We start from the raw sequence: 26,521 nt of genomic DNA, 5'->3' as shown, positions 1-26,521 counted from the left end.
AATTTAACCGCTCACATTTTAATTAATTAAAATACAGAAAGATAAAGAATCCAAGAGAACAAATTCTTGAAAGCTAAGTGTGAAAGCAGCAAAAAGAAGCTTAGGCAGCCCTATAGGTGTAAGAGTTGATGCACAAACCTGTCTGGAGTCCTTCTGAGTGAAAATGTTTAGAGCTCTTTAAAATGCTGGGCCACAGTGTCTTACTGACTGCACTGAGGAGTGAATTGTGCTTTTAATTACTGCAGGCTTTCACGTACCCAAAACCTTGGTGGGTTTCAAGGCCTTTAGAGAAGAAGTCTTGTTTTCTTATTTGACCCTAAATTATTGTTACAATGACAATAATAGCTAATAGTAGAAACACAAAGAACCACAGACCTTGTCCTGTGTTGGTTCAATAGTGAAATGTGTGTGAAGTGTACATTTCAGTACAAACAGCTCTTTAAAAAGCCTACATCCAGATTTTCCAACCAGTATTTAATTTTACTTGTCATTTTTTCTATCACATCTATCACACTTTGAAGCAAAAAAACACTACAATATTCTGGCATCAACATTTGTGATGTATTACAGCTATATTTCATTTTCCTTTTAATTCCAATGTGGTTTTCCACAAAGCTAGTTAAAACGCTCAAATTAAAAAACATTAGAGCTACCCCCAGCTAGTTATATTTTTCCATTGGCTTGCTAGCCAGGATAAATCATTCCTTTTGCCTAGCAAAAGTTTCTTTTAACTTTCCCTGAACTCTAATAGAGATTGTATCTCTATATGAACCCATAGAAAAATCTCTGACTGATTCTTTAGATGGTCTCTGAATATATTAATGTTAATTAATGATTGCTCCCTAAGCACCCTAAAGATGGTCAAAAAGGTGCTCGGGTGAGTTCAAATCCATCTAGTTCTATCATCTCAGGCAATTCTTTGGAGCAGTGAAGGATGACTTCTGGCATTTAATTCTCCTTTTTCTAAGACCTACCTTGCTGAGAATGCCCAAGGAATTTTCCACCGTCGCTGTTCTGCACATGCAGATTGCAGTCATAGAGAGGGCACAGTCCCCTATATTTTGCTCATTCAATTTTGCTGCAAAAGCTTCTGTTGTTCATGCAAATTACAAAAGCTTTAAACATTGGTTCTACAAGACCTCATTGCAGGCACCATCTTGTGCTATTACACATATTCAGAGAAATGCCAACTGGTTCCCAATTGCACTGCCAGTTGCAATGAAAAAGCAATGAAGGTGATGGAAGAAGGGAAAACACACAGAAGTATTTTGTTTTCCTCTTTAACTTTCTCTTCTAACCCATCTTCTTCTCCCCAGTGACTTTCCCCAAATTTTGCTGAACTCTTGGGCAGAAGAGGTCATGTCTCCTATTCCCAGGAGCACTAGGGGTAGTTTACAGCAAAACAGTAATAAGTTCCCCTGTACCTAGTGTATCAGTGATTTTTTTCTGTCTGTCTTCAGCCAAGGCACCATCAGTCCAGGGGAAGGGCTGTTCCCCTTTGAGAGGCCTTTTGTGCCAGGCACTTGGCAGCAGGTCAGCATGTTGATGGGCACCAGTCTGCAAACCCAAATGCACAGACTTCATGTTAAATAAAGACCTGATTGTGGGAGGTTTGCTGGGAGGCAAGAGAATGTTGCCATCCAGACAGATTTGTAATCAAAGGTAAACCCATATAAACTAATTTTACCCTTTCTAGTATAGTCAATATAGCACACTCATTTAGCTCCTGCTCTGCTCCCCCTACACTCATATGCACCAGCCAGGCAAACATAAGAGGGTTTTGGTTTTTTTATTTCTTGCCAGACATCTGTTTTTAAAATGACTGTGCTCTTACCTTTCCTCAGTGGTCTGTTCTTAGTGGAGACTGTCTGGCACAACATGCCAACAAAATGACTTCTGCTTCATATATCTTCCTAGACATCTGCTAAATGGGGCCCATTCCCTGCTGCATCCAGATGACCTAGCTGTAGGGACTGGATTGCTGCTTATGGTCAGCTGATTGATGGCCAAAAAATATGACTGGCTCTAATTGCTGTTGCAGAGTAATGGGACATCCCAGCTGGTCACATCCCAGTTGTTCTCTCAAAATCCACTTTTAAGCTCAGGGAACACAGTCAGCAGAGCTGCCTGCTGCGCCTCACCTGAGTGACTGGGACAAAATCTCCTTCACCCAAAGCCAGATTAAGTGACATCTTTTCATAAGCTGAACAGACATGAAGGCAAAGATGCCTCAGCTGTAAAGAAATACTTGTTAATAGAAAGACACTAAAATAAATTGATATTTAGAGATAGGGAATTTGAGGCTCAACTGTTTGACCAGACGACCATAGTAAATCACACAGTGAGCATTACATATCATCTCAACTATCCCTACATTTTTTTTAACCAAAGAATTTGTCAAATCAATACTAATTTATTCTTGGAAAGACGAGTAGAACAAAAAAAATGTAGCTCAGTAGCTTTGTAAGATCTATCCACAGTCTCCACATGACCACCTTTTCCTGATAGTGCCTGTGATTGGCATTTCAAATCCCTGAATGGCTCATAGGCTTTATTGTATCCCATATGAACATACAGAAAACCAATACAAGTCTGTAGGCTGTTTTTTTCCTAGGAAATGTTCTGCATCAACATTAAATAACTTTCTAATTCAAAAGGCAATGAAAAGACACAGTCTGGGAATTACATACTAACTGCTACAAATGTCAAATGGCCCATAACAAATTCTCTCTTTGGGCTGCTGGTATCTCTGTATATCCTCCTTTGAGCAAAGACTCTTTGGGCTGCTGGTATCTCTGTGTATCCTCCTTTGAGCAAAGACTCATTGTACAAAATTGACAGGGGCTGCCAGTTCACCTCTGTCTACAGTCTCTTGCAACCCACAGTCCTGGTGCTTTTGAAGGAAGGCAGACTGGGCTTTCACCTGTTTTCAACATCGTGTGCAGTTTCTTTAAGCACCTTCATCAAAGCACAAGATGGCTCTTTCATCTTCACATTGTCCTAGAGCCTTTGGGCTTGCCAAAGGATGGACCCTGCCAACACTGCATGCAGAGTCTTAGAACTGGTAGGCTACTGGCTTTCCTTCCTGGAAAAAACTGCTCCTGGTCTAGTCTCCATCTGGCTCTGTTGGTCCCCAGAAGAGTTTTACTGAGGAGCGGGTATTTTGCTGCAGACCACAGGCCTGCTTCTGACCTTAACACCACCAGTATAATTCCCCATCAGCTATGGAGGAGTTGCAAAGATGCTACTGAAGTTTCCTTCTGGATCCGCGTACTCCTGACAACCACGTCACAGTAAACCCCCTCATACTGAGCCTCCAGAAAACCTCTTCACAGATGGAGCCCTAAAAATCCAAAGGTTTACAGGCTCCTTTCAGGTGAGGCTGCCCAGAGAAACTCCAGTCACATCAATACACAGAGAGCACCAAGTTTCACTCTGTTCTTCTTTTTTTCCTTCTTCCTTATGCTTTTCCCATACCATGGAATCCTATAAGTTAAATCAGAAGCACTTAACAAGTGGCTGTAGAGGTGCTGAAACGTTCAGTGCACTGAAGACAAGCACAGCCATGGCAGAAGAAGGAGATGCCTCCGTGAGTTTGCTTAATTCCTCAAATCACCAGTGTTCAGGGAAGATGAAGCCAGTAGATGTTACTCATCCTCTCACTACTAATGGAGTATTGCAAGGTGTTGGAGGCAAGGAAAGCTCCTGCCTACCTATGGCTTAGGAGGTTCATCTTAGAGAAGAGCTCTGCTGCCATTATCATTCACAAGGCAGGCTGTGGGATGTTACAAGAAATGGAAAAATCAATGCCTTACACAGTGCACAACATCACATCTTTAAAGTACTTAAGACTGGTATGAATGCTTTGAACAGTCTCTTTCTTTTTTTTTATTTCAAGGTCAAAATCAGTGGCATGGTCTTAGTACACAGGATCCTTAGCAGGCCAAGTATGTAAGAGAACATCTCTCTGTTTGCAGCCTGGCAGAGCATCTGTGCTTTCACAACACTACTACAGATAAGAAGTCAAGATGATATATTTTTTCAGTGTTTGGAATGGGAGAACCTGGATATGAAAACAACTGTTATTCGGAGTGAGTCAAAACCAGATACAGGCTGTGCTCCTTTTGGAAAACCAGTCCCACAGATTTCCCTCCCAGACAATGAAAAAAAAGAAAAAAAGAGAAGAGAATAATGGTCAATATAATACAGAACATAAATCCTTCTAGAGAGGTGGAGGAAAAGAAGACTGCCACAGGAAAGGCAATGAGGCACACTGGACTGCTTAGGAACAGCAATGAGGACACTGTTGGCATGGATGGTTGTAAATCTGAGGAAGGCTGAGGAGATGTGGGAACTCTAAATTCTCGCACTTGCTCGCTCTCTGTCTTGCTCCATGGTCTGTTCTGTTCCCGAAGTTGTCCTCCTCAGTCTGCTCTGGGCTGGGACAGCCTGATCATCTCCACTGCCCTGTGAATCAAGAATTGGTCAAGTGAAAAGGCAAGTTTAATGGAAAAAAGTCCACTCTGTCACACATGGCTTCTGGCAGAGGTGTTCAAATCAGCAAAACCTCTCCTCAGCTGTTACTCAAACAGAAAATCCTCAGTCACTCTACTTTTAAAACAAAATGTCCTGCACGCAAATAACCTTTCAACATTTATTTTCATTGCTCGATTTATCTTCAGTGCCTTCCCATCCAGATGTTCTAGGGCTTTTTTTGGCTACCCGTCCCACAAAACAGAAATAATGAAACACAGGCAAGATGGACATGCCTCTCTGAGTCAGGTCAGTACTTGTACCTGAAGATAAGCACTGCATCTCTCATAGTGTTTAGTATCTGCCTCTTTCTCAGGAGTCCCCCAGGCTTGATTACCATAAGACTTGATTACCCAGGGCTAATGAGAAGGATTATTAAAACATCCTGAAAATTAAGAATAATTTGCATAGATATACTTTGCCAATTGCTCTGCTTTTCTGCAAGTCGTGGAAAAAAATAGAGCTTTCAGCTGTGTGAAAAAGCAGCTCTTTCATTACTTGTCCAGTAATTGTCAATCTAGGGTAATCTGCATAACCAAATTAAAGCAATTGACTTCCCTTGTATTTACCTTAAGCACTTGGAACCATAAGATTACTGTCTGACAATTTCATGGATATATATATATATATATGAAATTAATTAGTAAGCTATTCAAATTGATATGATTTGCATATTTGAAGCTAATTAGAAAAGCAAGCTCCAGAATTTCAAAATCTTAGAATACATAGGAAATGAAGAGAAAAAAACTGATAGCTGCAGGACTCATTTGCTTAAAAAGTTAGTTTGACCTTATTAACTGTATTCCAAATAGGCTTTTGTTGCATATGGATATGCAAATATTTCCCCTGAGGTCTGAGATCATGTGGAATCAGTGAAGTATAAATGCATATATATTGCATTTGTATGAGTTGACACGTGATGTCTGTTGGCCCACATGAGTTAGTGGAGGCAGAAATGTAATGGCAAACTTCATTGCAGATGTCACATTTCTCTTAATTCCCCTTATTGCATCAAATAAAATTTTAATTCCCTGCTGCAAGAGATTTCAGCCTTCTCTGCAGAGCTGGGTATCAGATGTTACATTGCTCTGGGACAAAGCTCAGGGCTTTTGCCAGGGAAATCAACAAGGTGTTCACCATTTGCCTCAGTAAAGACAGCATCCTACAGCTCAAATCCCTATTTTCCTGCAAGATTGTACCCTTTTCTAATAGGCATTAAATGATCCAAAAAGCCTCTAGTGCTTCACTCAGATAAGAGCTTGATTTTTTTGTTTCCAAAAGCCCTTTGTAATTTTTTTTTTTCTATTTTAAAATAGAATAAAAATTTAAAGTTGAAAAACTTTCAGTAAAAGATCATTTTCACAGAAATAACTGAGGAGAATCAAAACATATGCTTATGTAAAGCAAAAGCAGTTTAATCTGGGATTGATTTTTTTTCTCAGTTAGACATGATTTCTACTGGAAATTAAAACAAACTAAAATGTGTGAGGACAAAATGTGAGATTTTAATCTTATGTTTCTGAAATGCCTTTTTCAAAATTGACATTTTTACAGAACATTTCATTTTCAGCATCAGCATTCTTCTAACAGAAAATATTTTTGTAAGGAAAAAAAAAAGAATTCTGGCTAGTTTTATTCAAAATATTCCCAGAAATTCTCAAAGAGCTGCCCACTTAATAGAAGAATGCACAGTTTGATAAGCTTTTCTGGCTTTTTTTCCCCCCCCTGCTAATTATTTGATTTCACTGTAAGGCTGTGGGAATTGAGAATTATGCCATCTGCAATCCAGTAGTATTCCCTGTCAGAGAAACAGCAGATACATTTCTGCCTGGTTTTATAATAACTTCACAGACTGTGGTGACTGGTGGGTTATCTCTGGGGTTCTTGTGATTAAAACCACAGACAGCAGCAGCAGCAGACAGATGGCTCTGGAAGGGGCTGTGGTAACTCCCCAGTGAAAGGGCAGGCTAATACCTGCCAGCAGCCAGGGTGATTTGAAACCCTAACTTTTTCCAGCTCTCCACAAAGACTTGTGTTACTCAGACTCCTGAGGTCGCTTCAGATTTTTGACACTACAAACATAAGAGGAAATCTTGTGTCTTCTTTTGTCATGCCTGCATGGCACTGATAAATTATAAATCTCTTTTTCTGCCGTACTCTGGTAAATTCTTTTTCTTTTTGAAACTCAGGTCGTGGCAATCCCATCTCAGTGTGAACTCCATGTGAAAGAAAAAAGTCCAGAACAGTAGCGTTGTTGGCTTGCCATTGCCCTGTTTGTGCTTACACTTCCTCTCCAAATCTTATCTGTGTTTGTATGATGAGTTCATTTCCCCAGAATGTCCCTTTCCACCCTTCGTTTTGTGTCCAAGAAGGTCACAGATGCAGTATGGCTAAAGTAGGCAGGGCTCTTGGAGGAGACCTCTACATACAAAGAATTTGAGCTGGAAAAGACTGATATCCTACAACTGCAGGGGAACCACACAGCACTGCAGTCTGCTCAGGTGAACTCTACAGTGTGGATTCTCAGGGGCATCCTTCCTGCAATGAGTAGAAAAAAGCAAGAAATGAACATGTCGCCCTCCTTTCTCGTGGGACAAACCAATGGACAATCTTCAGGGGTAACTTTTCATTCTCCAGACATCAACAGCAGACATCCATCATCAATCAGCTACTGTGAGTGGTCTCCTAAGAGCTGCATCCACCAGCCATAGTTTCCTCAGTGGAGAAATGCCATTATAGATTGTTTATCACAAAAGGCAGCATAAGCGTCTGACCATTTGTTTTGTTGAAAAATATGAATTTACTCTGTCACATCCTGGTGCCAGCATTTCAAACACAGATTTCCTCTCATCTCTTCTAACCTTGGGCTATCAGACAAAACTAGAAGGCTGCAGTCGTGTCACTGCATTCGCTGAGACAACTCTGACTAGCAAAGCAATAATAACACTTTGCATTTAGCTGCAGAAATGCTCTCCAGATCGAGCCAGGCCAAAGTTTTCCACAACATAAATGTCGGATTCTCTCTTGCAAAAAGAGATTCTTCCCTGAGAATAAAATTAAAGGATGTTTTACTCCTCAAACATTAGGGGAAAAAATCAGTTTGTACTTCGAGCAAAGAATGGATACTCCGAGGGAGCTGAACTCATCTTCAGTCTTCAGTGTGTTCTGTGGTATTAAAAAAATTACTACCATCAGCAGTGGTGGTAATGGGAATGCTGCCTGCCTGTCCTGTTGTCTTGGTGGCAATCAAGCTTCTACAGCTACGAAAACATACTTACCCAGCAGTCCAGGAGCCTCCTTGGAGGTTTAATCAATATATTGATAAAACATATGCTGCACAGACCTGATGAAGCTCCCCTTCAGGCATTTCTAGGTGCTGCTTCTCTGCATAGCCATTATAGCTGTCAGCAAACCAGCCAAAACCCCCAGGGAACTCAAACCTCTCAACATGGTCCTCCATCTCCAGTGTTCCACAGGGATGAGGTGGGATTAATATATCTCTTCGCAAGAATTTTCTACGAGAGCTTTCATTTGAATCTGTTTGTTAACACATGTTTTCTTCCAAATCTTTATCCGGAAGATATTCTAAGCCATGGATATTTCACAGGGCTTTGATGCTACCAGGACTATACAAAGTGTTCAGTCTTTTTGCTTCCATCTTTACAGCTCTGAAAAGCCACATCATGCCTTCTCAGAATTTCAGAATGGATTGCATAACAGCATAAATATCATACAATATTGACTGTTACATGTCGCCCTTGAAAAACTGAGACTGGTTCTCCTGGAGTGAAAATTTTATCCTCTCCTGGCTTCCAAAGCACAACCTGTTAAAACACTATGTCCTTGACTTGATGACAGTATCAGACACCAAATTTGACATGTGAGACAGTATGGAGGTCCAACAGGACCTGGAGGGGTTATGGTCTCTGTAAATAACCACCAGTAAACCTTACTTCCACCTACCCAGGCAGAGCATGACTAACAGGAACACAAGTAACTTTCTGCTGTGCTCTCTTGAGATTTTAAGTATCTCTCCATCAAATAAACCTGTCTTCTTTCCCAGACACTTCCTTCCCTGGGATCCTGACTTCATACTGGGCATAAGCTGTGCCTTTCTCTTGTGTGCCTGTAGGGGCTTTAAGGATGCTCACAGGTTTGCAGCAGCTCAAGCAATGTATCTGCTTAAAATTCGGTGTTCTGGTACACACTGAGCATAGTTAAAATGAGATGCATGCAGGCAACAGTATCCTGAGGAGCTTTTCAGACATGCTTCAGGGATCACTCAGTCTTTATCCTACTGAATCTTTACTTGGGCTTCTAGAACATGCTCTTCTCTTTCTTGACCTCTTCTGCTCCTTAGCATCTCTGTTACCTTTTTAAATATAATGACATCAAAAAAAATAAAAAAATATTACCCAAACGGTTTCAGTGCAGTCATCCTCTTGAGAGTCTTTACACTGACACATCCTGCCTCAGATATTTCTCTTCCCACTCTTGGGCTGCAGGTTCCCTTCTACATCGCTCTAAATACGGGCCTGGACTTGTTTGTGATTTATACTTCAAGTCCCGTTTCCGTATGATGGAAGTTGCACAGAACATCATCTCTGACTGATCTCACTGTTTCAGACCTTTCTCATTCAGTATGTGCATCCTACTTGTGTCCCAAATGACAAGAACAAGGGTAGAAGGCTGGAAGTTCCTTTGCATGTCTCTTCCTTAATTAAACACTACAAACAAGGATGCTTTCTCTTAAGTGGTGCAGCTTCTCCAAAAGCTCTTTCAATGACATTAAACGGGCCAGGATTTATTTGTTTTTCTACGTTATTCTGAGATTTGTAGAAATGAAATCCTGTCCACTTCATGTGGGCAAGAGACACTGGCTTTAATTCCAAGTACCTGTCACCATGCTTCCATCCCTGGGAACTGATGTGACTACTGCATTCTCAGGTGTCAGTGGCCTGTCCTTGCCCTAAAATTGGCATACCCACATCACTTGCAAGGTTGAAGATTCTCAGAAAATCTGGCGGTAGCAGAAACCTTCCCCATGCTGCTTTTGAGCCTCTACCATAGGTAGTGATACAATTTGCTCCATATTTGACCCAACTTAAAATGCAGGCCAGTTAGCTCAGGGAGTAAGAGAGGAGTAAGTCAACTTCTGCTTCCCTTTCTCAGCAGTGCCAAAGATACTCAGAAACTTCGGGTTTACCACATGATGCCAACTCCTCCAAACTGAGCATCCTATATCAACCTCATAAAGTCATGTGCTCTTATACATATTTTTTTACTCACATTGCTATCGCCTGCACTTTCTGATGCAATACTAACAAATATCAAAATGAGAGTTAAGGTATGATATTCCACAGTAACTCAAAAGGTTTTTTCAGCCTGTCAGTGACAGATCCACCAACACTGCCAGCCAGGAAGGATGGAGACTCCTGAAAGGTGCTGAAAGTTTTTAGGCTTCCTTCCTTTATTTTGAAAGGCCTTTGTACCTTCTAACAGGAATGTAGCAACTAGCAGATTAGGGTTCCTTCCACTATTAGAAAAGATGATTTGCAAAACTAGGAAGAGGAAGGGGGATGGGACAGAGAAACTCTTTGCTGGAAAGATGTTTGCCTAGCAACACAAAATCAAAATCTATGCCTGACCTGTAAGAAATGTCTCTATGGGCACTGCTCCTTTATTTGGTATTCAAGCCAACTTTTGCTTGTATGTGATCTGAAAACACAAGAGCAAACATGTAAAAGAGGAAGATAAAAGCAATGAAAGCTGTCATTACCAAACCAATGAGTTAACCCAAAAGACTATTACATGATTAGGTGTACCTTGGGTTTTTAATTGTTCCTTTTTGCCTATATCACCAAATAGACTGTGCATCTAAACCACAATTGTTATTTAGGTAATACAGTGCCAATTGGTTCCTGCAGCATCCTTGAAGAGCAGGAGCATGCTGCAGGAGTCCTGCATGGCACTAGAGGGGAATTCTGTCACTGGCAGAAGAAGAAATACATCAGTTTCCACTTGCTAATGTGTCATGGAAAGTGATGACAGACAGGTTTGGCATATGGGGCATATGGTAGAGGTTAGGCCTGAAGGATTATGTTACTATTGAACTGAAGGATTCCTGATAAAGATGGTTTTATTTAATTTCCAATTCTGCTTCTTACACCTAAGGATATTTGCAGCCTTGGGTGTATTTTAGAATTGCTCTCAGTACTGGAAATGGCCCCAGAGGTTAATCAAGGAATGTCAGGCAGAGTGTTTGCAGCAACTAGACTCTTCCAGGTATGACTGGGGCTCAGCTCAGCTCAGCCTGGTCTCCAAGAACACAGCTTTGCTGTGAGGTGAATGAAGGTACATCAAGCTAATTAGCTATATCAACTCGCTTTCCACAGCTGGTGGTGGGTGTTTCAGGGTTGCCAAGAGCCAGTTAGGCTCTCCCAACCCATTATCTCACCCAGAACTATGTGTAAGGGAATGAGGATATATAAATAGAAAGTGTTGCTTTAGCACTGGGATGTTACGGGTTTACAAATCAGACGGATGCACTAGAAGCTGGCTGGTCCCTGCGCAGACATGGCCTGGATCTGAGTTGGAGAGCTAAATCAGCCCCTGTATTGAACTTGATAGCAGTGATTAAACAAACATTTTAACAATGTCGGTACCTCCACTGCCTGGATGCCAGGATATCCAGCACTCAGGAGATCCTGGGTGTGATTCACATGTGGTGGTAGTGGATAGAGCTTACATCAAATTCATGGCCAGCGTTGATCCTGGGCATCCTAGGGAATAAGCCCAGCCTCTTGTGCATTTCTTTCAAATTCCCTTTTGCCCTCTTCTGCCATTTTGTTGCTCCTGTGTTAGCCAAGACCTAGTTTACTAGGGCTCTTGATTGGAGACTTATTACAGCTTATTTCTGTCTGCCTTTCTTTAAAGCCAGCTGAACATACCCAATGCTCTTCCTCTATGGTAAGACCGAAAATACAGACCACCCTCCCAGCTTCTGTGACACTCTTTCTAACACACTCCTTTTTTCTCTTCTCCGTGATCACAAGTTCTCTCTCCAAGCCCAGCCTAGTTATTTGTGCATGAAGCTGCCATGTCGTGTATTGCTGTGAGTCTGGTGTTCACATGAGCTGTGAATATATGCTGCACATGTGTATTTCTTGTGCATCCTGAGCTTTCCTTTGGTCAAGTTAACTGTCGTTCTGCCTTCTAATGAACCACCAAGAGAGAACTAGACCTGGTCAGATTTCTTGTTAGGCACAAACTGTGTCTCTATCCACGTGACACTGAATGAGTTTGCGATGTGACTTCATGTCCAGCCCTCTGGACAAGAAGAGATTGGGACTCTGAAGTTCCTCTTCAATGAGGTGATTCACTTTAACATTTGAGTTTGCACTTCACACAAAAAAGAGTAAGTCATGCACACCGAACTCCTCTACCTTGGTGTGCAAGGCAGTTCCCACACCACCCCAACAGAGTTGCAGTAACTCCAGTCTCTTGATTGCCACTTTGCAGAACCTCCCTCCACTGGCAAGGACGTGCCTTCAAAAAGATGGATGAAAGCCAGGAGAAAGCAAGCAAGGCTACTCAAGCACCAGCTAATCTGTAGCCATCTAGTCTTAAAATGACTGCAATCTTCTGAGGCATCACTGAGCTTTTGGCTAAGTGGTTTGATGCCAGTAAGTTGCAGATTTGCGTCAGGGAGGAATTTGTTCTGTTTTATCTGCTGCTTAGATTTTGCCTGCCCCAGAGTGCTAGGGACAGGAATAATTTTCTCCCTACAACAGCTGCCTCCTCTGAGCAAGGAAAGATGCAGGAATGCTAAAACCTCCATCCAGACCCATGTCCTAACTTGCTACCACCCAAAGGGCCAAAACAACAAGAGGAGGTAGAATAGGAAAACACTTTTTTTTTATCACAACCCCAGCAGTATTGCTGTCCACACAACTTTCAAATTTGGACTTCAGCTCTCTTTTAAGTAGTATTGGAGTAGTAGTATTCGGCTTCTTGGAGAAGTGGAACTTCTACAGAAGTAGAAGTGGAACTTCTACAGAAGTAGGACTTCTGTAAGATTGGGAGAGGTGTGTGACCTTAGAGTTAGCCCTCAGGGACCATAGTGCTGAAGGTATGGAATGCCATGATTTTTAATTTCTTGGAGGCCGCATTCCCTCCTTCACCTCAGAGCAACTCCCTCTGATTCAGTGAAGCCCACAGTTTGTTGTCCAAGTAATAAAATGAGAATTATGTGTGATGTAGGGAGCACTCAGGCTTTTCCTTGACACAGCCTGTTCCCCTAATCTTTTTCACCCACTTACTCCACGGGCAGTGAGCTTCAGCCTTTGCTACAGACTGGAGGAAGCTACCCAAACTATCCACTGGTGATAGATAGACCACAGACAGACAGACAAACTGCAGCTGGGGTGCAATCCTGAAACGCTGTACCTGGTGCTGAGGTCTCTGTGCAAGCAGGGTTCACACACCCAGCACACAGCTCCAGCCCCTGAGCGCTCTGTGGCTGCTCCGCAGGAGCTGGGATGTGGGCAGAGCTGAGTGCCATCCCAGGTAGAAACAGGAGCACACACAGCGCACAGGTACACATCTGCATCTGGACAATCCCAGAAACGTCCATCTGGGCTGTCCCTGTGCCTTGGGTTTTATCAGAAGCAGACAGGCAAGCAGCTGCTGTTTTCACTGCCCAGTGACAGGAAATCCAAAGGGTCTGTTCTCTCTTGGTTTACACAGTGGTGAGTAGTTAACAGCAGGGGTGATCTGCACTGTTTCTTCCTCCTAAATGTTGCTCTTTTGGTAGCGTTTAGACTCAAACTGCGGTCTTTGCAGCCTGGGTGGGGACAGAGACGGGGGTTTCCGTGCACTTTGCTCCACAGCAGGTCAAGTGGCAGGGTGACAGTGTTATCTCCCCCTGTGACAGGAGGTCACATTCCCACAGTGCTGCTACCGGAAGCCACCATCTCCACAGGCTTCACACAGTATTTTAGAGGGTTAAGAAACTGGGAGACGTGGCATTTGCTGTGCCCTTGAGCTAGACGGTGGGTCCTCTGCCAAGGCCAGGTGAGCCTGCTGCCACAGCAACCCTCAGATGGATGTTGCCTTCACACATGTGAAGGCTGAGGGACGTCAGAGATGGTTGCAGCCCCAGGGGAAAACGCTTAGGGACAAAGCAGATGCTGTGAGAAAAAAAAACAGGCTAGAAGAAAGACTATTTTAAAATACTGCACGCTTGAACAGTAGCGGTGAAGCCAAAATAAAATGTTTTTAAAAAAGCAAAAGTCAGTGCGCAGACTGTGGGAAATACAAAGGGGTCATGAGAAATGCAGAAGGCCCAAGCACAGAGCAGAGGGAGCGAGCAATCCCAGCCCATCCCCCAGAAGCATGGCCAGGGCAGCGCAGGGACAGCCAGGCTGACAGTGGTGCCAGTGACTCCAGCAGCTGGGCAGGGGCCAGCACTCACCGTGCCCCTGTGGGGTTTTGCACCCCAGACCTGCTACTGTTTCCCAGCAGAACAAGCAGCACGTGGCTGGTGCCCGATACCAGATTCACCAGAACTGCTGGCTGAGGCGCTCGCTGGGGTAAAACGCCTGAGACAGGTCAAAAGAGAAAGTGTCCTTCTCCTCCAGTGCAATGTCAAAGGGGATTTGCATCTTTCCAATGTAAGGAGGAGATGCAGTGGAGAGGTTTACGGCATAACATATCCCTAATCCCCAAAAGTCCAGGCAACCTGAAGGGAGAGTCTCATGGCCTTGAGAGCCTCTGTAGAGTAGCTTCACCACCATGGGAGACAGGGCCGGCTTGACCACTTCGGCCCGTCCCTGGGGTGCCGGGACACTGGAAGCCCAGGGAGCAGTACCAGGACAAGGAACAGTGCAGTGAACTCTCGACGTAGCGTCCTCTGTGGCCCAGGGCCCCCGTTCCTCTCGTGCTGTTGTAACTCCTGCCTCTGTGCCAATGGCTTCCAGAACGCAGAGGAAAACTCTCGCATCTCAATCACCTTCTTCCGACTCTTCCGCGTGATGCGTCTCGTGAAGCTCCTGAGCCGAGGGGAGGGCATCCGGACTCTGCTTTGGACCTTCATCAAATCCTTCCAGGTATTCCTCCGCTTATCTCTCAGTAAGACCTAACTCCTTTTTATTTCCCCTTGGTGGCCTCTCGTGGAGGGGTTTCACCCAAGTGCCTGAGCTCAAAGGCAGAGCTGGGCACACCAGGGACACGTGGCACAAGTGAGAGTCAAGCAAATGTGACTCACAAGGAGTGGCTGCCTGTGTACAAGTTTCATCTTTAAAGCCTGAGTAGTTGCTTGAGACCTTCCTGAACAGCTTTGATAGTTCAGTTCAACTCAATTACTGCCTGTCTGTAGCCCTTCAGTCTCCATTTTTTTCCTATTTGAGCTGTATTTTATGTGTTGCTTTAACTGAAATGCACAGCTATGGGGAAGGCCTGGGTCTCAATTAAATTTCCTTTAAGTCTTATTTTGAGGATTTCCAGTAAGTATTAGAGGTGTGTGGCCTCCATACTTTCACCCGGGAAGAATTCACCTTTTTGGCCCCATGCAATGCCAACTTATTAAATTGCTGCTGCTTTTACCCCTAGAGACAGGTTGCATTTCAGTGGTAGATAAAGTACCAGAGTAGATAGAGGAAGGTGAAGAAGACCAGACTGGATAAGAATCATCACCTCTGGGGGAAAAGAAATACCACAGTTATTTGCTAGAAAAAAACTAGCCACATATAGTAAGATGATAGAGATGAAGTATAGCATATTCTTGCATTTTAAAAGTACTTGACCTGGTTTTATTGGACCAGCACAACCTGGAAGTTAGCTGGGGCATGTCCAAAAGAAGTGTCAGGGAATGACAGCACAGGAATACAAATGGTGGTCTATACATGAGAAAAGATGCAGAACACAGCAGTGAACAAAAGCACGAAAGAGTAACTTGTGCAACACACAAGTCTTGAAACAGCAACTACACATCCTTCACACGGAGGCTTTAAATGATCGATAGCTTTTGTGTTGGCTCTAATGGAAAAGGAGCAGATCCACACTTCTAAAACCTAAACCTCACCAGTGGCAACACAAGCTGAGACCAAAGCCTGCAGTGCTGTGGATCATTGCAACTCCTGTCAGCAGAATTAGCGTGTGTGTACACTGGGGATCAGCCTGGACTTTTTCCAGTGCAGCTCTCCGTGGTCTCGGTAGCCAGACCACCAGGCTTATGCAAAGGACTCTCATTTTGCACACTCCTTGACTGCCAGAGGATCTAATATTGCACAGCAGTTTTCTGACACATCTGTACCACAAGTGACTTTTTCCATTGCTTACATGGTTGCTAACTTCCAGGTTGTTATTTGAGCAGCTCCAGTGGGAACCGTTTTGTCTGCATGCATAGGAATGAAATTCCCTTGGCACAGCTCAGCTATCCTTGATGCAGGGGGCAGAGTCACACTTTCCGGTTCCTGCTTCTACTCCTCTTGCCCCTGTGGCCCTCCAGCCTCTTTAGCAGTAGCTCGATCTTACCCTGAGCTCAGCTTGCCATGGCTCTTGGCTGAAGAGGATGAGATGGATGGGAAAGGGAGTGCCTGGTACTTCCCTCCAGTGACCTTCAGACCTCTTTGACTTAAGAGTCACTTTTGGGCAGGGTTGTAGGGTGGTGGGAGAAAATATGAAGGGAGGGATCTTCCACAGCAGGGGAGGGAAAAAAGAAAACAGAAAAGAAAAAAAAAAATTGCAAGCAAGTGCCTTTTCTCTTGAAAGCCTTTAGCCATTTATAACATGGTATTCTCTGCTCCAAGCTCCTCCTCTTGCAACTACTGGGAGGCTCCTTTGGTAGCTAAGAATAGTCTCTGTGCCGCTCTTGATTCAGCCACTCCCACTGTCAGAATGTGGGATCCCTGCAGACTTTGGCACAAGCTCCTCTCTGTGTCCCCATATGCTTCCAGGAAGCGTCTCTGCTCACACAGGGCAGACTAACAAGCAACGAACTTGTGCTGGAGTTAGATCCCATCGTAACTACCACGTGCCCTGGGCATGGCACAAAGTGCTGACGTACAAGCTGGGGCACTGGTCAGAGGAGTGTGTGATGGGAAAATGCTCAGCGGGCCTTCCGTCTGCAGAGACAGCAACAGAGCTCAGGCTGGTGAGTGGGAGGAGGAGGAAGTGAGAGGGGTGCTGAGGGCACGGCAAGGCCATGGGAATCACAAGGACAAAGTGGTAAAGCCAGGGAAGGACAGAGACAGAGGCAGAGTAGGACAGAGCCCGAAGAGTAGAATATGGGAGGTGGGGAGCTGAAGGAGCCGTGGGGAATAAGGGACAGAGATAAGTGGGAAGGTGCATTAGTGGAAAGGAGTGGGCTGAGCAGAAGAACATGAAAAAGAAGTGGAGGGCCAGATGGCCAGGACAGAAGATACTTTCCCATCCCCATTTAAAAGACAGAAGAACTGTTATGGTTACATACCTCAGACCCTGTCTGGACACTATCCCAGGAGCTCTTAGGTTTTGAGTGTATCAAGTCCCAACCTGATCATCATGAAAGGTTAAGAGCCCAGTTCTGAGCTGGTGTCTCTCCAGTGACATTGTGAGGTAACCATACAGATTTGTATGACCCCATAAAACACAGAGGAATTTGCCCCAAACCTCAAGATGATGATTACAGGCATTGTCTAAAGGTTTTAATTTTTTCCGTTTTAATATTCAGATCGATTTGAGATTATTTATGTTGACCGTAGTCAAATCTCCATGATGGCCAGTGAAAATTTTTCCTAGATTCTTCCTATGGGATTTAGCTGTGTTGAATTTAGGATCATAGAAGGCTTTGGGTTGGAAGGGACCTTAAAGATCATCTAGTTCCAACACCCTTGCCATGGACAGGGGCACATTCCACTAGTCCAGGTTGCTCAAAGCCCCATCCAACCGGGCCTTGATCACAGAATCACAAAATATGCATCCACAGCTTCTCTGGGCAACCTGTTCATGTCTCGCCACCCACACAGTAAAGAATTTCTTCCTAATATTTAATCTAAACCTACCCTCTTTCAGTTTAAAGCCATCATCCCTTGTCCTGTCACTGTATGCCCTTGAAAAAAGTCCCTCTATTGCTTTATATAGGCCCCCTATAGGTACTGGAAGGTGCTCTAAGGAGCCTTCTCCTCTCCAGGCTGAACAAACACAACTCTCTCAGCCTGTCTCTGCAGGAGAGGTGCTCCAAACCTCTGGTAATGTTGAAGTCTTGTTATATTCTGTGAAATTGAGTGTTCAAAGTCCAGATCAGGCACTGTGCTCACATTTTCAGGATGAACATGTTCACCCATTGCCTCTGAAGGAAAGTCTGGAAATCCCTGGTCTGAGCACTATGTATTTCAAAAGCAACAGAGTAGAAAATTCCTCCTCAAAAGCCTGAGCTTGTGAGGTCCCGAGCTGTGCCCTTGATTCCTGTTAGTGGGGGAGGAAACCGGTAGCACTCAACACTTTGGTGATTGCACTGGTCTCTTCCTTAGGCGGCAGCTCTGCATATCAGGGCTCTGCATTTCCTCTTCAGCAGCTGATCACAGACACTTAGTGCATTGCAGACACCGTCAGGGACACCTAGCTCGGAACAGGGAAGATGTTGATGCTGCCTTAGGTACTTAGGATGGTGCCAGCCATTGTAGCAAAAGCTACAATTTGGATTTCAGCAGCTGTAGTGGTTTTTATTTCACCAGACTGGATCAAGGAAAAAAAATCACATTGCTTTTAGTGCCAGAATAATGCTGGTTATGAGAGCTTTCTCCTCCTGGTGAGCAGCTGTAGAGACTGGTTTTGCCCTCGCTTTCCTCGCTCCGTCAAGGGCAGGACTGACACGCAGGCAGCGTGAGTGGGAGCAGAGAGGAGCCTGCCTGAGCTGGGTGGTGGCGGGGAGGGCAACTAAATGTGGGCCTGTAGAGGCATCTAGTGGCCACCTGCCCAAATTACAGACTCCACGTTTGGGGCCAGCCTCCGCCTGGTTTCCCAAAGCCAGGAGCATGAGGCAGGCTTGGTGGAGACACAGTGCTCTTTCTTTCTTTCTTTTACTTCTAGGCTCTCCCCTACGTGGCTCTATTAATAGTGATGTTGTTCTTCATCTACGCTGTGATTGGGATGCAGGTAAGATGCTTGAAAGAGCTCAACTGTGTCTGTCTTCCCCTGTTAGACCTTGGGCACTGTTTTATAGAGTAACTAGATCAATGTGTGGTTGTAGGGGCTTGCAAGAATGTTTTCAGCCAGTCAGGTGAAATGGCAGTTGGCCTTGGTTAGAAAACATCGTCTGCCTATGCACTCCGGAAAAAAAACCCAAACAAACAAAAATATTGACCCATTTAATGGCAAAACACAATATGCAAATAGTAAAAGGACCATGCCTGCCCTCCACACTCTCGAAGGAATATCCATAAAGGAGATTTACTGCCTTGCCTGTTGGTTCAAAATAGTTTTTTCAGTGGATTTAGGATTTATGGCCATGCTGCACTGAAAAAAACCTCAATTTTTCTCTCCCATCACTTTCACGCTGGCGTAAATTCCACTGAGTTGTAAAGAGCAGCTTTTGATCTACACCCTTGAAGGTAAATATGGGATCAGACCCAATGTACCAACACTGAGTTTGTGCCAGTTCTTCATGAAGTTGCATCAATACAACATCCTATTCAGTGTGCAAAATGAGCTTGGAATCATCCTGACCATTCACCTGTGCGAGAAATGATGTTGCATACAGACCATTGAAGAAAGCATGTGATGTAGGTACAGTCTGTGACAGCCCCAGCCTCATCTGTTATGCTACTTTTCAAGCTAAACTTCATTTTCCACTTCAGTGTTAATCAAAGTTCTCAGATGAGTCAGCCATCTGGGACCAGAGACCACAGTATAGAAAGGCATGGCATAATTGCTTCCAGAGGTCTTCAAACATGACAGGCTTTTTGGTTTCACAATGCCAACAGAATTTGTAATGAAATTCATCTGACCTCTGTGACCTCTTTTGAATTTGTTTCCTGTTATTATAATCACATGTTTTCAGAGACTCCATCTACTCTGCCCCACTTTGAAAAATAAAACTAATTTTTTCTTGAATTATCACAGGTTATCTCAATGGCCCCAGTAATTACAGCTGTAATTTAGTCTACTATGCTCATGCTGTAAACTTGCCACTTTTGCCTTTAATACCTAACTAGCTCAAATGGCCAAGATCTTGCAGAATTACCTGTGCTATACAGAAAATCACTTCAGAGTATTAAGCTAGTGTTACGTTGCCATACAAAGCATTAAAAGTGGCTTCCAAACACCCACGCAGACGGAGTCTACAATGATCAGGGCACTGCCAGGGCTAGATACTTTATTCTGTAATTCTATTCCTTTTTTTGTCAGCTAGTTCTAAGTTATCTATTTAAGCCTTGGCTTGCATTCAAGCCTCTGTTTAAATCATTTCAGCAGCCTGAAGATCATGTATCTGTCTTTCACATTGATCTAGATTATTAGGTCCCTTCCTGCCCTCCTGTGAGGGAGCAGGAATGACCAATTTTTCTCATTTTCCCTCTTTGCTTAGAGCCCACAGACCTGTTATCATCACTTTTTGTCCAAGTGGCATCTCAGACATTTTGTGTGCTGCTCTCTTGAACCTGCTGACATGTGGAGTTCCCTCACACATAGGAACATATAGGAAAGAAAATCATTCCTCACTCCATTAAGCAGCTACTATGAAAGACTAGATGTACCAGATCTGATGAAAATATCAGAATTTCCCATATAAAGGAGACCTACCACTTTATCTCGGCTGCTGCCATGACTTGGAGCGTAACAACATTCAAGCCTCACTACCTAATGTGCTCAAGTGGAAAAAATCCAAGTTGATGCTGATGGATGAAGCCACTCATATGATGCCCCAAGAGACACAGACTGGAAAGGCCATAAGAGAGGAACCACTACCTATAGCTCCTCCCCAGTACCTAATGCAAAGCACTCATAGCAGCTGCCACCAGTACCTCATGTGAGAGGGAAGCTGCTGGTTTGAAAGGAAGATCAGATTTCCAGCATGGGAAGCTCCCTTGCCTATGTTTGCCTGAAATGAAAAATATGGGTTGCCTCAGCTCAAACTGCCTCTGAGCATTAAACTGTCCTCCTGCTCCCCTTCAGTGCAGCTGGGGGCAGTTAGGGCTGGAGAAGGCCCACTCATCCATGAGGAACCCCTGCAGGAGCCTGCCATGTGCAGACCCTCCCTCCCGTCTGGCACGGCCTCCCCGCCCTTGTCCCCCCACTTCTCTCCACATCATTGTTTCTCTTGGGGTGCTAATTATCGGTGACATTTCCTTGAAAAGAAGCTCCATGTTCTCCCAGAGCTGCTCTGTTCCTGCTGCTTGTTTTGGCTGTGAGATTACAGCTCTCAGTCCTCGACATCTTTGCCACGTTGTTGTCGATGGGGAATAAATAGTCCTGATTATGCTGTGCAGAGTCTTTTCTGCCAGGTGAGGTTTGTTAAGCTCTCAGTCCCACTGCCCGAAAGTACCAAAGCTGTCTAAGATTTTTTTCAAAGAAACCTGAAAACTCTGCTGCACTGGAGACTTCATATCTGAGGACAGGCTGCTAAATAGGTTTGCTGATGATTGCAGCCCTCATGCCGTGACTGGATGAACAAGTTGGTGCAGCAAAAGTTGGTTGGGCACAGGGGGAGGCTGTAAGCCGTCCTTGTCTTGGCAAATCTAGTCATGGCCTTTGTGCTGCTGCATTCTGGGAGGTCCCCTGAAACACCTGCTGGTGATAAGCATGACTATCAGAAGGGCAGGCATTCAAACAATCTCCAGATTCAAGTCAACGTACTTTACATTGTTTCGGAAAGATCCAAGGCACCCCACAGAGTTGGAAGCTCAAGGCTTTGCAGCTGCTGGTCTTTTGCTATCATTTCCTCCTGCTGAAGACAGATGAGCAATGAAGGAAGCAGACTTTCTTCTGTATTATTGATTTCTTTCAGCTGGGACTCCCCATATGAATGCCTGTTAAAATAAGGCCTTATATTGTGTATTCACAGTGTATGAGTAAGGAAGGATATCTTGTTTTAACATAAGATGCCTCTTGTTACAAAATTAGTGCTTTTCTGGTAATAAAGTACAAGCCAGGGAAGCAACAACAAATATGAAAGGCACATGGAAACATTCTTTTAATAGAAGAGCAGATTCCCTTAAATATCAGAATCAGGGTGAGGCCAAGAGCTACAGATGACAAGAGCTGTGGGGATTTTGCAGGGCTAATCTGAAAAGACCTCTGCTTTCTGCCAGGTGTTTGGTAAAATTGCGCTGAACGATACCACGGAAATCAACCGCAACAACAACTTCCAGACCTTCCCCCAGGCAGTGCTGCTGCTTTTCAGGTGGGTGTATGACAGGTCTGGATTGTGTCAGTCTGGGAGCACGATTCCTCTGCTCTCAGGCACAGCTTATCTCCTTCTCCCGTGTCATGCTCACGAGGTGCATAGAAACATGTTGTCCTTTAGCAGAGGAGCCTGGGAGTTATGTCAGATGGAGTGGCCAGTCTCAAGCCTTGTACCCCCACCAGCTGACCCTGGCCAACACTTAGTGCTGGGGAGGGAGGCAGGTGCTCCTACTCGGAAGGAAGGTAGCCAGTTTTCAGTGCTCTCAAATGTTGATATGCATCTAAAACTCCTTTCATTCAAATCTAGCCAGTGTGACTGCTAGCAGGGAAAGGGACATGATGGGCTCATGCTTAGGCATGGCCATACCCAGCTCAACTTAGCACATCATCCTACTCCAGCTGAGGCCAGCTGGACTGTGGCCAGGGAGGGAGGGGTGCTGAAGGGGTGGGAAGTTGGTACAAATTCAGCACACTCTTTCATTTTGAAGGACTTCTTGCGTGCAATCCATATGAGATGCAATCCGTATTGAGATGTGTCACACACATCTCAATGGCTGGCTGGTTGGAACAGGAGAGACCCGTACCCACATTAAGCCAAAGCCAGTCAGGAATGAGGACTGATGATGGCAACAAAACCAAACAGAGGAGTAGGGTATGCCAGTGTGTCAAAGCCCAGCCTTCAGCCTAACTTGCTCTTAATTAACCTCAGTGGCAAAATTCCCATTAATGTTCATGGGAGCAGGAACAGGTTGCTAATTTGCCAGTCTCTCTCACATCAAAGGTCAATGATGTCTTCCCTTTCCCTTTGCCATGCCCAGGTGTGCCACTGGTGAGGCCTGGCAGGAAATCATGCTGGCATGTCTCCCAGACAAGAAGTGCGACCCAGAGTCAGAGCCGGCCAACTCCACAGAAGCCGATCACTCCTGTGGCAGCAGCTTCGCCGTCTTCTATTTCATCAGCTTCTACATGCTCTGTGCCTTCCTGGTGAGTCCACCCCAGCAACCAAAACCTTCCCTCTGACAGGCTGAGCCTCTGCTTCCCCAGATATCAGCACTGCGCAGGAGAAGAATGATCTCAAATAGAGGAAATCTCCCCATGGGGTCTTTCCCAGCAGCACCCTTGCAGTGACAACACCCCTTCCTGCCTCCCACCAGCTCTGGGGGATGCTCTGCTCCCATCCCAATCCTTTGTGCACAGCAAAGGAGCGCTCTTCCCCCCCTCCCCCTCAATGAGAAAACCAAATTAGTGTGTTGTGGGCTGTGCTGAGGCTAGCAACGCCTCAGCCACACTTCCCACCTTCCCTCCTACCATCCTTCTGGATGCTGAGCAGGTTTTTCCTCCCCTGCCAGCAGCAATGACTGTGAGAATACACATATCCCACTTACATCTGCTCCGTGTTGGCTGTGCAGCATTGCTCAGAGCGACAGCACATGCTCTGCAGCTGGCACCAGTGCCCAAAACTCTCCCAGTGAACTGCAGCAAATTTGGAAAGTTTTGGTCTTGGGCCAGAAGAAGGGACTTTCATCTCAGCCCCACTGCCTATAGAAGATAAATCCAAGGTTCTCCCACCCCATGATGCCAGGCAAAGACCCAGGTTAATAACAAGCCACCACAACACGTCTAAGTATTCAGCAAACTTGTGCCTCGTCCATTCAGTAGGGAAGGGAAAAGTGTAACGAGCTGAGAATATTCCACCTCTGGGCTCTTCCCATTTAAACTAGGGGGCTGGCATGGGGGAACAGAGAACCTACCCCTCATAGCTTCCTAGTTTTATGAGTCCAAATAAAGACCTTAAATGGAGAACTCAGTAAAATCTACTGTTACTTGCCTCTTCCATCATGTCATCTCTGTCTTTGTTTGCAGATCATCAATCTTTTTGTAGCTGTTATAATGGATAACTTTGATTACCTGACACGGGACTGGTCCATTTTAGGACCACACCACCTGGATGAGTTTAAAAGGATCTGGGCAGAGTATGACCCTGAAGCTAAGTAAGTAACCCAGCCTGGATATCAGAGCTCCTCGGGAGAGCAGGCCCATTATTTTCTGTTCTCTAAACCCATTGCAGTAAGTGGCATGTTCCTCCTGCAGGAACACTTTTTTTTTTTCTTTTTTTGCAAAACTCCTAAAATAGACATCTCCACGAGGTACTGCTGGTTAATCTGTAAGCCTGAAGTGCAAGGATACTCACAAAAATCTCAGCCTTTAGGCTGCACTGTTACTTGGCAGGACATTGCTTCACTTTCAGTCTGAAGGGAGATAACAGACTGCTTAGGGAGGGGCAGCAGGAGACTGAGAAAAGGAGATTAGAGGGATGGTTCATTGTTGCATGTGTTTTGGGATATTGACTCTTCTGCTTGACTTTTTACTCACAGTAGAGCTGCTGTGCTCAGATCTCCATTTTGTCATATGTCGTATAGGCCCATCACAATCTGCATATACACATGGCTGCACTACATTGTCTGCAGGTTACTCACATCAGCAGACTTGCAGGGATTTAAAGTTACACTAGAACAACTCACATGAGGGCTTAACTGACATTCAGTATTATATGCTCTGTTTGACACATGCTCAGGCTTAAAGTGTATTTAGATCCCTGTGGCATTACAGTACAGTTGACAATTGTAATTGCAAAACCCCCTTCATAATGCAAAAACTGTGGAAAGAGATTTCGGTGTAAATTAAAAGCAGATCTCTTTAGGAAACATAGTGTCAAGTTTAATTTGGGCTCAGGTTCTGCCATATGTGAGGTTGTGTCACATTATGAAAGTGATACGTGAATTTGAACATTTCTTCCCATCTATGTTGACTTCCTGGGGGGACTTTTAATATGGATGAGGAATAAGCCCAGAATTCTAATAAATACACCATTTGTTAACTAAACAGATGCTACTATTTGTGCTTGTTTGGAGGCAAGACTGCAGTGGCTGAAGCCATATAAGAGATAGCCACTTGGTTCAGATGACATCCTGTTCTTCCCTGTCTATAAATGGGGAGCTCTTTTTCTTCCTCTTCCCCATCCATGTCCCATGCCCCACCTCTGGCTCTGGTAGCTTTCCTCCCTCCATGAGAGAATTCTTCTTTTGAGATGCCATTTACAGAACTTAAGAGAAACCCAACTGCTACTGTGAAGGAAGTTCAGCACTTTGTTTTGTGCTGGCCCTAGAGACAGCCCAAAGCATAAACAAGTATCAAAAGGCTTGGGGCTATTTATGTGGGTCAAAAGTGGGTAAAGCACAAGGAAGAAAAAAGTCTCTTTGCACCACTGTGCCTCCTTTAGACCTAAGTAAGTAAATAAACAGATATTTATTTTGAGCAGGTCAGTGGTGGGGAGGACAACCCCAAATTGTCAGTTCATACACTAAGAAACTGCAACATTCAAACACTGAGGTCAATTTTTGCAAGTATTGACTTGTGTATGACTGACAGATGAGTTTTCTGTACTAGTAGAAGTTATATGAGTGCTGGGCAAATCCTGAGGAATGCAACAAATGCAAGAGGCCTGGAATAATGCATTAAGCTCTGCCTGGGCTACAGGGAGAGCCTGGCAGCTGGAGAGACCTCAGTGGCACTTCCAGCTGCATCTGCACTCTGCAGGTGGATCAGCAGCTCACCCCGTGGTCAGGATGCAACCCTCACTGTGCCTTCTTCTTTAGGGGACGGATCAAACACCTGGATGTGGTGACGCTGCTCCGGCGGATTCAGCCCCCCCTGGGCTTTGGGAAGCTCTGCCCTCACCGGGTGGCTTGCAAAGTAAGGCACCCTGCGGCTCGCGGAAGGCCGTGGTTCACGGCGGCTAAATTATAGATTCAATCACACAGTCACAGAATGGTTTGGGTTGGAAAGGCACCTGAAAGATCATCTAATTCCAACCCACACGCTGTGGGCAGGGACACCTTCCACTAGACCGGGTTGCTCTACACTAACGAGCCTGCGGTGGCATTTTCCAGCTGACCCTGCCACACCGACCGGACACCTTCCAGCTCACTGCCTGCCAGGCAGAGCTGGCAACAGCACGTCTGAACGGCTGTCCTGCACCACTCACCAGCTCCTCTGGGCTGCAGCCACCCAGTCAAGGGCTGGAGGGTCACTGGCAGGCAGGTTGTCCACTAGTCAAGGGCATCAGTGCACTGCCAGCCCTCTCTGGAGAGGAGAGCGCATCCATGCTAACTACAGCTCTCAAGTACCAAGAGCCACACGCCTGCCTGTACTATTAAACACACATCCTGAGACAGATTAGGACACTTAGAAATAACAGGGAAAGTAAAAAATATCTCTAAGGTTTTCTTTGGACTAAGCAGTGCACCATAAACATAGTGTTTTCTCTCATTCATTCCTCCTTAAATAACTGACAAATAATAAACAGCAAAGTGAGCATGGCATTAAAATACACAAAGAGCAAGGACAGATTTTCTGTGAAAATCTCTCACTCATTTCTTTGGTTGTGAGACTCTGGGTATGAAAAAGGACTCTCTCTAGTGAACAATTATGTGTTTATAACCTCTATGCTTCCTTCACTTAAGTTCTTTGTTCATCTCTTTGCAAGTCCCAGAGTTTGTATGTGAAACTTGTAGTTGTCTTTTTATGTAAGACTCAGAGAAAAATA

At 44.7% G+C, this 26,521-nt stretch overlaps 1 protein-coding gene across 25 annotated transcripts in view; it reads left to right on the top strand.

Moving 5' to 3' along the window:
• The window catches only part of CACNA1C (calcium voltage-gated channel subunit alpha1 C), a 480,151-nt gene that overhangs the window by 430,419 nt on the left and 23,211 nt on the right, over positions 1–26,521 (top strand). For 20 of the 25 annotated variants that reach the window (XM_064654541.1, XM_064654526.1, XM_064654529.1 and 17 more), the window contains 7 exons: positions 11,470–11,502; positions 14,514–14,642; positions 18,604–18,669; positions 21,822–21,913; positions 22,734–22,899; positions 23,779–23,906; positions 25,572–25,668. In XM_064654541.1, the coding sequence (XP_064510611.1) occupies positions 11,470–11,502; positions 14,514–14,642; positions 18,604–18,669; positions 21,822–21,913; positions 22,734–22,899; positions 23,779–23,906; positions 25,572–25,668 (711 nt within the window). The remainder of the gene's footprint in view (positions 1–11,469; positions 11,503–14,513; positions 14,643–18,603; positions 18,670–21,821; positions 21,914–22,733; positions 22,900–23,778; positions 23,907–25,571; positions 25,669–26,521) is intronic. The other 5 variants (XM_064654535.1, XM_064654536.1, XM_064654537.1 and 2 more) reach the window with 1 other exon arrangement.

The sequence above is a fragment of the Pseudopipra pipra genome, chromosome 5 (genome assembly GCF_036250125.1).
Source record: "Pseudopipra pipra isolate bDixPip1 chromosome 5, bDixPip1.hap1, whole genome shotgun sequence".
NCBI classification, from domain to species: domain Eukaryota; kingdom Metazoa; phylum Chordata; class Aves; order Passeriformes; family Pipridae; genus Pseudopipra; species Pseudopipra pipra.
This window is presented reverse-complemented; position numbering and strand designations above follow the sequence as displayed.